Below are 16,663 nucleotides of genomic sequence, written 5' to 3' on the forward strand. Positions count from 1 at the left end.
GCCACAATAAATTTTGGCTAGAGATGTTGGGAGTTGTAGTTCAGCAACATCTGGAGGGCCGCAGTTTTGGGATGCCTGGATTAAAGTAACAAATTGAACGCCTGCATGTAGCTTTAAGAAATTTTTTTTATGCCTGCCTCCTCTCTCCCAACTTCCAACCCAGCAAGCAAATTCTACTGAAGCTAACTCAGAAGGATTCATCTTTCCAACCAGCAAGCCTGAGGTCATACCTGACCAATAACTGCAGGGACAGAATCATTAAAAAAAAAATCATTGCACAACTAATAATTATCTTGATCACTCCTTGATTCTCACAAATGAACTTTAATGGTTGTAACAGATTAAAGGGATGCATAAACATCATGTGAGTGGAGTGGAATGTTGGACTAGGGCTGGGGAGATCCGAGTTCAAATCCCTATTTAGTCATGAAACTCACTCTGGAGTCACTTTGAGTCAGACTCTGGGTCAGTTACTTCTCTCTCAGCCTAATCTACTTCACAGGGTTTTTGTGAGGATAAACATAACCATGGTACACCAGGTACATAACCATATACACCATTCAGGGCTCCATAGAGGAAGAGTGGGATATACATGTAAAAATATGGCACTTTCCTGGAGGGCCAGCCCAAAACTGGACAAGACCTCATTGGAGGAAGAGAACACAGCCCTATCACATATGGAGATTGGGGGAAGTCGACAGGCATGGGCAACATCTCCAGAATCTCAGCTTAGGAGGGTGCTCCATTTGGAGAGGCTGCAGATTCAGGGGACTTGACACACCCTGGCTGTTTCCAATCTCCATTTCCAGACCCTTCAAAATACTCCCCAGAAGCAAAGGCAGCAGTGAGTCCAAGCAGAAGGCCAGACCCAAAGGCATCTGGCAGCACAAGGCCTCCCATTCCTGAGCCCAACTCAGGAGGAGAATGCCAGAACCAATATATATGTTCCACATCAGTGCTCTGCTGATGCTTCAGTAATGGGTGGAATATCTAAGCAGGGTATAAAAACTGCTCAGTTGGTGCCTAGCAGTTGCTGATGTAACATCTGCTGGTGCAACATCTGCAGTTCCAGGTGGCTCCATTGGTGGGCACCTCCTCTGCAGTTCTGAAACCTGTGCTCTTCAACTTCTGGCAGCTCCCTGGCCTCACTAGTAAAGTGGAAATCTAAACTACATAGTGGTGGCAGAACAGGATTGTAAAGTGAAGCAGAATGGATTACCTTAATGCTCTCTCAAATAATACTGTGTAAAACACGATACATTACAGGTGTCAGTAACCTTTTTTTTCTAAATGAAGCCTCAGAAAGTGATTGTGTGAAAATTCAGTCATGAATTGTTTTGAACAGAGATCTATCAAGGGGAAGCTTCAGTCTCCATCTCCTCTGGCATGCTCAGGTTCTTTGGGGTGCTGCTGTCACGGCAGGAAGCTGCATGTGGTGGCAGAGAGCAGGTAAGGACCTGCTCTCCTCTTTTTTAAAGAGCCCACTCCCACTCTCCACTCCTTTTCCCACAGCACCGAACCAGTGCACAAATCTCAGTTAGTGCACATCCCTAGCAAAAAGCGGTTGCAAGGGGGCAGTTTGCATGGGAATTCAGATTAAAGACAGGAGCTTTGATCATCACAACTAAATCCATAAAATGCAGTGGGACATGTTTGTCATGACTGTCTTACGTCCAGTTGTTTTCACTGGGATTTAGCTACCTTTGCTTTCACTTGAATTTAGGTACATTTGGCTGGGTTGTGGCCAAGGGTGTAAACCTGAAAAAATTAAGGATGTTTTAGAGCCTATTAAAATCAGTGGGACTTAAGCATGCATTAAACACTTAAATTTCTCAGGATTGTATCCTATATGCTGAATACATACACAAAGTAGGGATGTACAAACCGGTTTGATGTAGAACCAGTTCACACTCGAACCAGGCAGGGTCGGATGCTTAGCCTTGAACCAAAACCGGTTCAAGGTCAAACCGAACCTCTCGGGCCTGTTTTCACCCAGTTCAAGGGTGGTGGGGACCACTTGTCATGCAAATGGTCCATGTGCATGTGCGACAGCCAAAGAAATGGCTGCCATGTACAGAGAGGGCTGAAATGGCCCCAAAATAAGCCGAACTGGCCCTGGGAGACGGGGTAAGGCCAGCAGGAGAGGGGAGCCACCAAGACCCCCCTGCAGCTTCCACAGCCACCACTGGCAGTGAGTAATTCATTATTTTCCAGTATTTAAATGCCCCACCACCACACTTGATCCGGGCCAAAACCAGCTCAAATTTGAGCCAAGCCTGGGGCGGGGGGAGGCATTTGAAGGGGCAAAATTGAACATGCCCTATCCAGTCCAAATCCAGTTCAGATTTGAACCAAACAGGACAAACCAGTTTTGTGTACATCCCTAACAAAGGGTGTGTGTGTGTGTGTGTGTGTGTGCGTACACACATATCTATCTTACCTAGTCTGGAAGAACTGCTTTCAAACTGAACATCGTCAATTAACAGTTTCTCCATGTTCTGAAGATTTTTGAAGCCTTCTGGGATTATATCAAAAATATTTTGACTATCAGGTAGATCCACTGATAATTCCTTCAAGCAGGCATATTTATCCAAATTTACAAGGAGAGTTTCTGAAAGACATGCAAGACAAACAGGGAATCAACCCTCTTCTTTGTGATCCAGTGTAAGTGAAGAGTCTATATCTTTTCTAGCTAATGGCCCTTCACTTAAAAGTTCTCATCATATTTCTATATTAATTGTTCATGATTTCTCAACCCCTTACATTTCAAATACCAGAGCATAATTCATAAAAGGCTAGACATTTAGAGCCAGCTGAACTATATATCCAAGAGAAACCTAGTACAATATATACATGTTCCAAAAGAACATGGGAGCGGGAGAAGGATCTCTAAAAGACTGGCACATTGTCAAGCTACAGTGTTTTTGGTTGAAACCATGACAGATAAAGAGCTATAAAACAAATACAAATGTATACTGTTATGTAAAGCAAAAGTGTATTACTTAAATAAAAACCTTTCTTCATTTTTGACTTCATAAGCCTCAAAAACAATTCTACCTCAAGTTTAAGGCTGTAATTCCATCTATTCTTAACTGGGCATAAATTCCACTCAATCTTCTTCCTTTGGGTAAATACTCTGGGACTTTCTTTGGATAAGCACAGATAGAATTGGGCTGTAAATATAGCAATTGAAATATGTATTCAGTGCCAGATTTAGGCACAAGTGAAGTAAGCTACAATTTAGGGCCTCACATTATAACAGGCCTCTGAACTTTAAAAAGACTAAATTTCACGTCATGTATTTTCATTTAAAGGTACTTCTAATGCAAATAGGCTTATTGCAAGATAAATGTTTTTGACATATTCGTTTTTGTTGCATCTTTGCCAAGTAAAAATAAAGCTTTATTACTATTTCTATTTCCATTGTTTTTTATTAGAATACTACTTTTTTGTGATGTTATGAACCCACTTTTGAGGATAACATAATTAAGGGCCTCAGCATGTCATAATTAAGGGCCTCAGCCCGGCCCTACATGTATTTACTCCAATTAAAAGACCACAAATTCAGCTAGAATGAGGGCTTAGAATAAAAGAGTAGGCTATGAAACTAAATCATAGAGCTGCTACCAAGTACGCAGAGCAAGTACGCAGCTTGGGGGTACTACTGGACCCGGCTCTGCTTTTGGAGGCTCAGGTAGAGGCGGTGGCCAGGGGTGCCTTTGCACGGCTTCGGCTGGTGTGCCAGCTGCGTCCCTTTCTCGAGAAGGCAGATCTGGCCACGGTTACCCACGCCTTAGTCACGTCGCGGCTGGATTACTGTAACGCGCTCTACGAGGGGCTGCCCTTGAAGAATATCCGGAAACTGCAGCTAGTGCAAAACGTGGCAGCGAGGGTTTTATCCAGAGCTGCCCGTTGGGAACATATCACCCCCATTTTGAAAGAGCTGCACTGGCTGCCGGTTCGTTTCCGGGTCCAATTCAAGGTGCTGGTTTTGACCTTTAAAGCCCTAAACGGTTTGGGCCCAGGGTATTTGAGGGACTGCCTGCTCCCAAGGGTTGCTGCCCGCTTGACGAGGACATCTGAGGGGGGCCTGCTCCGGGTGCCGACAATGAGGGAGGCCCGGCTGTCGTGCACTCGGGACAGGGCCTTCTCTGTTGCTGCCCCCAGACTCTGGAATGCTCTCCCAGTGGCCATTCGTTCCTCGGACTCCATCACGGCTTTTAGAAAGCTTTTAAAGACTTGGCTTTTTACCCAGGCTTTTACATGATTGTTTTCTACTGCGGCTTCTCTGTGTTTTTATTTGTTGTATTTTGTTGTATTGTTTTTATGCCTGTTTTTATATGTTTTTGTACTTTTAACATGATGTTTTTATTGTGTTTTTATTGTATGTTTTTAACTTTTGTAAACCGCCTTGGGGTTATCTTTTTAACGAAAGGCGGTATATAAATGTAAAAATAAATAAATAAATAAATAAATAAATAAAATATTTTTATGGTTACAATAAAAATATGGTAGCCATTTCATTGTTTGCTTTTACTGTATATACCCTTAAATAACTCTTTTCTTTAGCATACTGCCCTGATGAAAACACAGAGAGTAGAATAGCAAGTTCAGGGTGATGGAACTCTACCTGGTCTCAAGGTTTTCCCCTTAATTTCAAGAGACTGCAGTGAAGACATTGAAAGAAGCAGGTTTTCTTCTACTACATTCAAGTCACCATTATGTATGCTGCAAATTTTGAATGACTCCACATTCTGTTCTATAGCTGGTTTGATACTTTCAATCAGGCCATGGCAATTCCGCAGGTTGAGTTCGATATGATCAAAAACTGAAAAGAGTTTCACTACATTCTGAAGGTCGGGAGCTTGGAGTGAATTTATATTGCTGACTTCAAATTTCAAATGTGGGATCTTCTCATTGCCTTTGATATGAAGAAATGGAACTATTTTGGAGTCTGGAACATGTCTGGGGATAAGCATCCTAAAGTTATTGACAAGGTCTTCATCTTCCTTTAACTGCCGTGTCATATCACTGAAGAGTGTAAAAGCAGGAGCATATTCCTGGTTAACAACTGGAGTCCCCATTTTGGCATAACAACTTTCAGCTAGAGACAAATCAATGTTTTCCTGTTTTCCAGTAAGACATGCCTTGAATTTGCTTGGTAAGAATAAACTTTCTGGATAATCCAGAAAGAAACGAGTTATGAACCCACTTTCTGAAGCAAACAGACTTAAGGGAAACTCTTTTCCAGTAAGGAACTGAAAGATCAGAGGGGCACACGCAGGAACCATATTGCTTTGGTAGGCCAGCTCTGTCGTAAGATCCAATACAATTCTGATGCATTCTGAATGTTGTGACTCTGGACATAATCGAACAGCAATAATGAAAAGCTGCAGCTGCATTAGTTGAAGCTTTGGAGTTTGCTGTAGATAAACATCATTTTCTGATGAGCTTTCAAATGACCTTTCACAACTGAGTAAATTGAGTAGGTGGGAAATTATTTTTGGCACTGCTTTGAAAGTTTCACTGCAGGCATATCTCAAAATGTACTGGTATCGGCCACTGATTTTCACAAAGGTGTCAATTTGCTGCAAGTACTGTAGCCCTTTCTCCACATCTTCTTGCACATCTGAACCCAGCAGCTCACTCAGTCTCAGACCTGCAAGAAATTCTTGGAAGGAAAGGTGGAAGAATTTGTAGAGTGGTCGAAGCCTTTGGGCAGTGAACTTGCTCAGCAGGCCAAACCAGACAGCATCATCTCCGTTAACCCCAGATTCACAAAGGTCTTCGTCATTGAAATCAAAGTGGGAATTGAAGAGACCTCGCAAGGCAAGTTCACCACAGGCGGACACCATGGCTTTCAGACGATCACTCTCCCGTGGATATTTCAATGAGCTGTACAGCAGGTAGGCTTTTAAAATGACCATATCTGTGAACATGTTGCCACTGGGATATTGAACCCAATATGTGCCAAGAGCCACAACAAAAAGGGGAGTCTTGAACATGGACTGCATTGCTTCCTCTTGTACCATCTGAATGAAAAACTTTTCTACAAGCTCAATGTTATGTGAAAACAGCTTCCTTAACAGATAGAGGGTGCTGGATAGTGGAAACTCCGCAATACTGAGAATCATGTTTGCATAATGGCGGATTCCACTAATCCTGTTGGTGCGAACTGCAATTACCAGACAGTGTTTGCTGAAATGGTTCTTTTGAATCAGGTCTCCGATCACTTGGGGGACTGTATTTTCTTCGTCATAGTCATCCAAAAGGAACAGGACTTGGTTTTTGAAAAGCTGGCATATATTCTTCAGAGAATCTTCTGTAAATGGCCCTTTACACTTTACCAGCTGGTTGCCAATAATACCCGCCAGGCTCTGGTCCCGTCCTGCAGAACTCAAGGAGAGATAGAAAACAAACTTGAATCTGCTGAGTATGGGACAGCATCCAGATGCCCACAGGATCGCTATCTTCCGGAGCAATGCCGTCTTCCCGCTTCCAGCTTCCCCTTCTAGGACTGTGACTGAATGAAAGCTTTCAAGGACCTCGGGCAGTAAGAGCTGCTGCAACGGCTGGTTACTGATGTCCTTGGAGACAATGGAGAGGTCTCCATGCAGCAATTTCAAATCAATAGCAAAATGTGAAGACTCCCCAAAAGAAAACATTTTCCTGAAATTCATATCATTGTATGCACTTGAGAGCTGTTCTCGAAGCCATTTGTGTTCATCAAAGGCCACATCTGTGGAAACAGAAAGGAGAAATAAGTGCCAGATCCCTATGCAGACTTGCTAGGTGGACATCATTTCAGGAGCCCTCTTAGCACTGTGCTACTAGGATGGTGAATAGGGCCACATTCTGGACTAGATAGGCCTTGGGCTTGATCCATCAGGGCTGTCCTTATGTTATGTTCTTACACAGTATGCTGAATCTGTGTTCAGAACACTGCACCTGTATACGCTGCACAATCTATGTGTAGTGTATGTATGTACATATCTGTACACATATACAGTTATTCACAGATTATATTCAGTGATTGTGCAGCAGTACCCGTCTGTTGCCTGAATTTGAGGGGGTTAAGTTGTACCCAGGTTTTAAAATGAACACATGTATAGCCATTCACACAAAAACATGTAGGTGTTACAGATGTCTGTATATGTGCAATGTAATGTCTGAATAGGGCTGCAATATCTTAATAGATGTAGAGTTTGGTACACCCATTTTAAGTCTTGCATACTAAGGCAACAGTTCACTTAGTGCTTTATATCAGCTGCAGGCAGACCAGATCCAGGTCAGTGGAAGGCTAACCCTTTGTCAATGCCATGGTCACAATCCAGATTGGACACACATACCCCATGGCTTCTATTTTCCTTATGAGGAAAACGCTTATTGGCCTCAATTGGAGTCTTCTATTGGCAACAACTGGAATCTCTCTTCCAGGGCAAAAAGGAATCATGCGCTGGGTAATCCAGGGCAGGACTGTGACCGGACAAAGGCTTAAAACCACCATGCTGTGGTCATGATCAGAACCGCTCCCCTCCCAGAAATTACTGTTTATCAAGGAAAATTAGGGCATGTCACGATCAAGCACATTGTTAAGGTATTGTGTAGTTTGGCCTGTAGTCCAAATCTATCTTGAATATATCTACAGCTGGATAAGGAATAATACAAATAAATGCACACTTTCCTCTACTCAGACTTCAAATTAACTTAATAACATTCCCTTAAGTCTTTGGGACTATATATATATATATATATATATATATATATATATATATATATATATATATGAATTTAACATCAAGACCTATATATATTCCAAGGAGTTTGCTTGTTTTTATACCCATCATATTTTAAGCAGGTGCATAAAATAATCAATGCATTATTATGGAGAAATGATGCATCTAAATTATTTCTTCAACAACTTCAACTACCTATAAAGAATGTAAGCTTAACCTTCCACTTTTCCAAGCATTTATTTTGTCTTCAATTTTGGACTTGAATACAGAATATATACATTTTGTCCTATTATTGCTTCATTTTGGTTGGATAGGCATAAGACTGTTAATATGATTTTGCAGTTATCTATATGTGCTATTGGGGTACATTCCTAGTGTATGGAATTTATCCCTAAATTAAGAATTATGGATCCTTCTAGCATGGGGAGTTGCAAAGAGGATTGTTATTCAACAATGGGAGGCCACCCTTGACCTTCAGTTGTGGATATCTGATACTTACCTTGATGACATTTGAACTTAATAGCAAAGAAGAGGAGTTTCTAACCATCTGGTCTAATTTAATAAGTTGCTTGCAGTTTAATGAGAAATGTAAGGTTTTCTCCCTCCGCAAATATTATTATTATTATTATTTACACAGTCAGACTGTTGTTATTGACTGCTTTGTTTTATCAAGACATCGAGTCCTTCCCAAGGACCTGGGATGGCTGGATTTTATTATCAGTGTTGTTGCTGTTATTATTATAGATATTGTCGCAGAATATAGGCTGTTCCCAGTAATGTTGCTTTTTGTAACTGGCTGATGGTGATTTCTGTGGCCCTTATGGTGTTGAGGTGCTCTTCAAGGTCTTTTGGAATTGCACCTAGGGTGCCAATTACCACTGGGATTATTTTGGTCTTCTTCTGCCACAACCTTTCAATTTCAATTTGTAGATCTTTGTATTTTGTTATTTTTTCTATTTCTTTCTCTTCTATTCTGCTATCCCCTGGTATGGCTATGTCGATTATTTTAACTTGTTTTTCTTTCTTCTCGACTACAGTTATATCTGGTGTATTGTGTGGCAGATGTTTACCTGTTTGTAGTCGGAAGTCCCATAATATTTTTGCATCTTCATTTTCTACAACTTTTTCAATTATTATTAATAATAATAATAATAATAATAATAATAATAATATGATTTCTATACCGCCCTTCCAAAAATGGCTCAGGGCGGTTTACACAGAGAAATAATAAATAAGATGGAACCCTGTCCCCAAAGGGCTCACAATCCAAAAAGAAACATATGATAGACACCAGCAACAGTCACTGGAGCTACTGTGCTGGGAGTGGATAGGGCCAGTTACTCTCCCCCTGCTAAATAAAGAGAATCACCACTTTAAAAGGTGACTCTTTGCTAGCAGGGGTTATAGACATACTATGTAAATGATTATTTGATTACATAATTATGTATACAGATCATCATCATTTTTGTTTGCTTAGTTGAAATAAAGGAAGAAAAATAATAAAATTAGAAAAAACTCAGTAAAATAAGCACATCACTGAGTAAGAGGAGCATAGACAGGAAGGGAACTCGAAAGAGGCATAAGTGCGAAATATTGGTTTTGGACACAAGGGAGGGGGAAACATAATGGCCTGGACATTTTCAGACATTGCTAGTCAAATTCACAAAACTGACATTAATATGCAGGAAACTACTGTTGCTGATTGAGCCTTTAGAGTGAGGTCATCAGTGAAATGAAAGTCTGAACAACGCACATTTCTACAACTTTGGGGAAAAAATCACACATCATGGATTTGGTCTCACACCTTATTACCTATTCAGCACATGCTTCCCGGCCAATAATTTTGGATCCTTCTTTCTGGGTTTATAACATTATCTAACTCTCAAAGAGTACATCAAATAAACATAACATGGTTCTGTTCTTGGCTCCTCCTCTGCAGAGCCAGATCTGTGAAACGATTAAATGTGAAACTGATTTGTTTTGCTCATCTCTACAGAACACACATTTAAGTCAGTTTAGGGTGCAATGCAAGACTGTGTGTAGCAGATATTTTGCACATCTGGCTCAAATCTGTTGCGTGAAATATCTCGGTTTTGCCTGCATTGGTAAAACCTAGATATTGTTGGAAGTTAAAGGACTTTGCGCTGTCTCTTGTCTCAGACAGTGGAGGACAGACTAGTAAGTCAGAGGGCTAGAGGGTCAAGACATTGGTCATCCCTTCTCTACTGCTCTGACACTATCCTTTTGAAATGTAGATTGGTACTCTTAGGGATTAATTTCCTCCCTCTCTTCTCTTCCTGTCCTTCTACCTTGCAACATGGCAAGCTCCTCTCCCTGCACCATGTGTGCAGAGAAGATGCAGAATTCATCTGCATCCAGCTAGATAGATAGATTAGAGATCCTAACTCCTCACTTTCCTATCTAGAATGGCGTTCCTTAATAAATGCCTTATATATTGATTTGAAACTATGAATTGGCTCCAAGTTACTTTACTCTCAGCATACACGCATGCCTAACTAAATTTCCACTGTGTTGTGCCTCTGTGCACTCTGCTATAATGAGAAATGGATTCTCTCACCACAGAGAATTTCCAACAGATATTAATCTAGCCAAATCCAGGCTTTACATCTATTGGCTTTTAAAAGTCAGTTCAGGGAAAAGCTGGATTTGACCTTTGAAATAAGATTTAAGTATATTTTTCCAGTGAGGCCTGTTTGGCAAAATACTTACTAGTCACTGCTGAACAGAGAGCTTCTGTCTGTTCCAAATTGTCTTTACAGTCAGTTTGCTAGAAAAACAAGTGACATGTCAATTAATTATAATGAATACATAGGAAAGGCAGTATCTTTCATTAGATCTGTTTCTTTGGGTGCCATTTTCTGAGACATCTGAAGTTGATTTGTGCTAGTCACTACTCTTCCAGATTCCTTTACGAGGCAACTATCACAATTCTATCATTTTCCTAATGAATTTTGCTTTCTGTAATTTTTATAGTCTGTTTAATGTTTTGGTGTGAACCGCCTTGAGATTGTTTTAATGAAAGGTGATATAGCAATAGCAATAGCAATAGCACTTACATTTATATACCGCTCTATAGCCGGAGCTCTCTAAGCGGTTTACAATGATTTAGCATATTGCCCCCAACATTCTGGGTACTCATTTTACCAACCTCGGAAGGATGGAAGGCTGAGTCAACCTTGAGCCCCTGGTCAGGATCGAACTTGTAACCTTCTTGTTACAGGGCAGCAGTTTTACCACTGCGCCACCAGGGAATAGGGAGTTGAATATACAAATTCAACAATCAATCAATAAACAAACAAAATTTGGTCACAGAATTAGGGTCACTTCTTTGTAGGATTGGGAATGCAGAATCTGGAAAATGGTATCTGCTGGGGTATACAAAGGTGTTTCTCTCCTCCCACCTCAAACGGAAGTTATTTTGCCTCATGAGCAAAGTAATGTAAGATGCTCCAGCTCTACATTATTTACCTGGTCATGCAGTGACTGCCTCAGAGGTTGTTCTAGTGATACATTCCTTCCCATATCTGATTGCTTACAGCTGTAATAAATTCCAGGAAAGTAGACATATTAATTGTATTAAATCCTTTGATAAACTGCTTGGGGAGCCTTGGCCGAAAGCCACCCTAAACAAATATTTAAAACAAACAACAACAATATAAATGCTGCTCACATGGCATGGCACTGGACTACAATATCCTACCATATGGCCTGTAGCATTTGGCAGGCATCAATGGGTTTGCCATCAGTTGGTTCTTTTTTCCCTTGCAGGTCAGACCCAGTGGATGGCTCTTTGGGCCAAACTATATGATATGTTAAGTGCATAATCTGGCACTCCATGTTGATTTGTGGGGAGACAGGGGCAGACAGAAGAACAGGGAAGTGAATTTTGTGTCTTGTGTTGGCAGCTTCCCTTTCAAGGCAAACAGCATCTGTTGGGGGGCAGGGGCAATGATTTTTGTTGGAACTGGGTTTATAGCTGCTTCCCTCATAAGTACAAAATAATCTTATTTAAATAATAAAGTTTAACTAAAACTTTATTGCAGGACCAACTCCATTTTCTCCTTCCCCTCCTTTTTCTTTCTGACTCCACTCCACCCCTCATATTCTCTACAGGATCTCCACAACTGCTATGGCACTTAGAAGCCAGTTGGTTGTGGCATGCAATACAGTGTTGGCATGCAGTTCACTTTTAATACCTGTGTTATTTAACATTTATTTGAAGCCACTGAAGGAGATTTCTGGGAGCTTTGGAGTGAGGTACCCATGACACCCAGCTCTAGATTGCATTAAGGAAGCATCCAGGAGTATGACTCAAATCAGTAGGCCATGAACGAGGAGGAGGAGGAGGAGGAGGAGGAGGAGGAGGAGGAGGAGGAGGAGGAGGAGGAGGAGAAGAAGAAGAAGAAGAAGAAGAAGAAGAAGAAGAAGAAGAAGGAGGAGGAGGAGGAGGAGGAGGAGGAGGAGGAGGAAGGTGGTATAATAATAGCAGGGAACCCAAGTGCTCTTAGGGATGTGAGTTTGCCTGGGATGGATAGGTTGTGTTTTTCTAATCAAAGCAGGATCACAGCTGAAGGATGCTTCAGAACAGAGCCTTGGCTTCTTAGGGACAAGTTGAAGTTGTGGCTATGAATGCTTTGTATCAGTTCCTATGTTGCTGTTTTTTGAAGAGGGGTCTTGCTACCATCATCCATTCAAACCCTGAATAATGATTACTATAATGTGCTTTATAGGAGCTGTCCTAAAGACAGTTCAGAAACAACAGGTGATACAGAGAAGCATGACAAGTCAGTTCCTCGTGGAGGTGGATTTTGGGGCAAGGGCAGCCCCTCCGTGAGGCAGGGTGAGGCGGTCACTTCAGGAGCAGGTACAAGGAGGGACACAGCGTGTGGCAAGTGCTGGGCCCTGCCAGCATGGGAGCCACCCCACTCTTCATCCCCCCCTCCTTGTCCTGCTGTTCCCCTCCTTCCCCCTCCTCTTCTATCCCCCACTGCCCAACTTGAGTTAGAACTACCTCTACCACCACTGCCTAGTTTGTGGCATAGTCTGGGAGTGTTTTCATGTCACTCTCTTGGCACTGAACATCCACCTGCAGATGGAGGAGGTGTCATATTGTCCTTTGCTTCATGAAGTAAAATTACTTGGACCACCCCTGTTGCAGGGAGACTGGAGCATATACAATAATGACAGTCAGGGTTGGCCCACCAGTGAGTCATGGTGAGGCAGCAGCCTCAGGAGAAGGGGCAGAGGGAAGGGGTTGTGTGTGGGGCGGGGGACGATGACAAAGGTCCAGGTTGTGGGAAGCCTGGAGGGGGTGATGGAGTGAGTAGAGGGAGGGAAATTCTTCCATGGCGTACTTTGCACACTATGGATATCTGGATGGAGGTGGCTGCTCACCAGACCACCACAGGTGCTAGCAAGACTGGGGCTGTGCTACTGCATCAGTTTCTGGATCCTCATCAAGGTGCTGATGTTGCCCTTTAAAACCTTTCATGGCCTTCATCTCTCAGAGAAGGCCTGTTCACATCATTGTTGCCTGGGTAGGGGAAGCACCCAGCCTGGGCAGGAGAGCAGCACATACCCCTAATCTTTGGTGGTTTGCTTGCAAACATTAAGGTAGAAGGCAGGCAGGATGATCACGTATGAGGCAGTAGCTGAGGAGGACAGCTTTTCCTCCTACCTTGGTAAAATGCTATGGGTGGAATCTGGATAGGGGGCACTCATCCTACCCAGGTGCAACCTCCTCACCTCCTATCTTAATGTTTGCAAGCACACACAAATCAGGACTGTGTCCAGCTCTCCTACACAGGCTGGGTGCTTTTCCTGCCCTGCCAGAAGTCATGTGAACAAGCCCAGGACATCTCTCTCCATACAAGCTGCTACCATCCCCTGCAAGGTTTTATGGGAGAAACCCTGTTCAAACCCCCTTCCATTGGGGAGAAGAGAATAGCTGTGAGCAGAAGGTCCACCTTGACCACAGCTGCATGAAGCTGCTCTCTGCTGAGCAAGAGAGGTGGATTAATTTCATCTCATTACCATGATTCCATTGCTGGTCATAGGAACACAGGAAGCTGCCTTATACCAAGTCAGCCTTGGTCCATCTAGCTCAATGTTTTCTATGCTGACTGGCAGTGGGTCTCCGAGATTTCAGGCAGGAGTCTTTCCCTGGAGATGCCAGAGATTGAACCCAAGACCTTCTGCATGCAAAACAGATGTTCAGCCTCCATGACACAGTCCTATATAGTTTTTACTAGAGTTGGTTTTCATGGGTTCCTGGCATATTTATAGATGTATTGATTTATTGTGGCATTGCTACATTTTATATTGTTGTCAGCAACTTTGAACAAAGTAGTTGCTTACTCAGGAAAACATCTGGCGTGTTCTTTCCAAGGATCGTCATCTTCCTTCCATTCTACCAGGCGGCCACCACAGGCAAAACACTGCACAATGTCCTTGCTCCCTGCAGGAAAACAATAAAACAACACTAATTGTTATTCTCTTGCATATCTGCATTTTCTTACCAGAATGCTATAGGTGAACCCCAAAATGATGGCTTCAGCTTTTTATTAAGTGCTTCCCAACCTTACATATAGTGAGAGGCTCGTGGATTTGCTACAAGATTTAGCTTCCTTCGGACAAACCTGCACAGGAGACTCATGTCTTTATTATAAATATCTGTTTTGTACAAGCACAGCACAGTAAAAGCAAACCGTTTCCTTAAACAGACACACAGACCTAGATCCACCAAGGATCATTGTGGCAGGGGATGATGGAATTTCATCTGCAGTTGTCACTGGCTTGTCTGGTGGCTACTCAGGGACGGGCCTTCTCCGTTGCTGCCCCGAGGCTTTGGAACACACTTCCTGCTGAAATAAGAGCCTCCCCATCTCTGACAACATTTAAAAAGGCAGTCAGGACGCATTTGTTCACCCAGGCTTTTAATTAGATATTGTTTTAATTGTGTTTTTAATAGCTTTAACATTTTAAATTGTTGCAATGTATTAACATTTTATTCGTTGTTTTTATTGTTTTGCCATAAACCACCCAGAGATGTGTGTTTTGGGCGGTATACAAATGTGTTAAATAAAAAATAATAATAATAAATCCAATGACATTTGGGGACCCAGATTTGGTGATCCCTGCCTTAAATGTATGCACACATAAATGAAACTAAATATAACCATCAGTTGTAAACATATAATGGAAAATAGAATATGCATCTTCTCCAAGGATACGTATCTGATTATTCTAATAAGTTAAAAGACTAATTTCTTATTACATCCAAAGCAAAGTTTGAATGTACATGACAAAACATTCATCGAAATCAAGCAATGTGCTGCCGGACTCAGAGTCTTACCAAGTTCCTCCACCCACAAACACTTCCCCAATCATCTCAATCAAAGGGCCAGTTCTTCATGCACAAAAACATGTGTGTACTGAACTGCCTACACCACTGAGGTCAATGGAGAAGTCAGCTGAGTTCTAGCCAGGGCCACTGGTCATGAGCATGTTTAAGACCCACTGGAATCCACTGATCTATGAAGACTACAGTTCCAACAAGAGGGACAGGCGACTAACCTGTGAAGAAAAATCCTACTTTGGCCAGAGCTGTAGCATCAGCAAGTGCATCTTGTGGCCAAGTTTTAAATGAATCCAGCCGAACATCTTCATCCTCATAGATATTGATATTAGGTTCTGAATCTCCTTTTGCAATTTAAAAAAAAATCACAAAAGTTAGAAAGACCTGAGATATCGGGCTGGTTTGGATGATAAATACAAGCCAATCCCTCCCACATTTAATTGGGAACATCCCCCTTCCCCTCCAGCGCAACAACCTTTAATTGCATTTAGGAAGAAGTATCACTTCCCACGTGATTAGGAGAAGAGGCACAGCATGCTGGGAGGGGTGTGTGGCACATGGTCATGCACATCCCTGACCTCATATGGGCAGAGCCAACTTGCACTCCACATGTTATCTGAACATTGTCAATTAGCCACAATGTTAAGCAAAACAATGGCATATTCAAGTCTCTCCAGCTTTATAAGAGATAAGTGGTCTAGTGCAAGCAATGGTAAATAATCACTATTTTCATTTCTTTTATACAGGGGAAAATGTCATATTTTCATAGGTAAAAGTTGTAAAGTATTACAAAAATGTCCTTTTAATCATATGCCTACAAAAGGCTTTTAAAATGAATATTACCTAACAGTGTAAGCTTAGGCAAAGTTAGATTTGCTTAGGGTCATTAATTCAGTGTGCTTAAGTATACCAGGTACTAAATGTGTCTTTGGGAAATCTGCTTAACTCAGAAGTGGAACAGAAATGATCATTTTATCTTTTAAAATAAGCTGAACAGGGTCCCCAGCATGGTCTCAACAGGGTCAGGAATGTGATGCAAACTGATGGGATGGGTGATCCTTTCCCCCCTCTGCCATTTTTGCCCCCCAAATCACACTCCGCAAATACTACCAATATGACAGCGAATATTTATATACCGCTTTTCAACAAAAATTCCCCAAGCGGTTTACATACATACATACATACATACATACATAAATTTTAAAAATGGATCCCTGTCCCCAAAGGCTAAAAAAAGAAGAAAAAAGTATCAATTCATTTCCAAAAGGGCAATTTTCAGCCCAAACGGCAATTTGCAAATCCGCATCCGCATCTGCATTGGATCAAGTACCAGAAGAAAATAATGTTTATTTCTGTTGACACTACTTAACTCCCACATCCTGGAACAGGGCAGCCTTTTAAAGTTTTCAAATCTTTGTAGGGTGAAATCAAGCTATGAATAATCATTCTAATAATAATATCAACAAGAACAACGATAATGATAAAAATTTAAAGACATCTGTGAGCTATACAAAGTGCTTCTAAGTGCATGGCAGGGCAGCTGATTTTT

General features: G+C 41.8%; 1 protein-coding gene across 2 annotated transcripts in view; it reads right to left on the minus strand.

Annotated features, from left to right (window-relative positions):
* Positions 1 to 16,663, minus strand: part of NAIP (NLR family apoptosis inhibitory protein) — a 39,927-nt gene that overhangs the window by 13,326 nt on the left and 9,938 nt on the right. For both annotated transcript variants that reach the window (XM_053288578.1, XM_053288577.1), the window contains exons 6-11: positions 15,333 to 15,458; positions 14,115 to 14,214; positions 11,226 to 11,295; positions 10,467 to 10,524; positions 4,631 to 6,739; positions 2,441 to 2,611 (exon numbers count right to left, since the gene is read on the minus strand). In XM_053288578.1, coding sequence (XP_053144553.1) covers positions 2,441 to 2,611; positions 4,631 to 6,739; positions 10,467 to 10,524; positions 11,226 to 11,295; positions 14,115 to 14,214; positions 15,333 to 15,458 — 2,634 coding nt within the window. The remainder of the gene's footprint in view (positions 1 to 2,440; positions 2,612 to 4,630; positions 6,740 to 10,466; positions 10,525 to 11,225; positions 11,296 to 14,114; positions 14,215 to 15,332; positions 15,459 to 16,663) is intronic.

The sequence above is a fragment of the Hemicordylus capensis genome, chromosome 2 (genome assembly GCF_027244095.1).
Source record: "Hemicordylus capensis ecotype Gifberg chromosome 2, rHemCap1.1.pri, whole genome shotgun sequence".
Classification (NCBI taxonomy): domain Eukaryota; kingdom Metazoa; phylum Chordata; class Lepidosauria; order Squamata; family Cordylidae; genus Hemicordylus; species Hemicordylus capensis.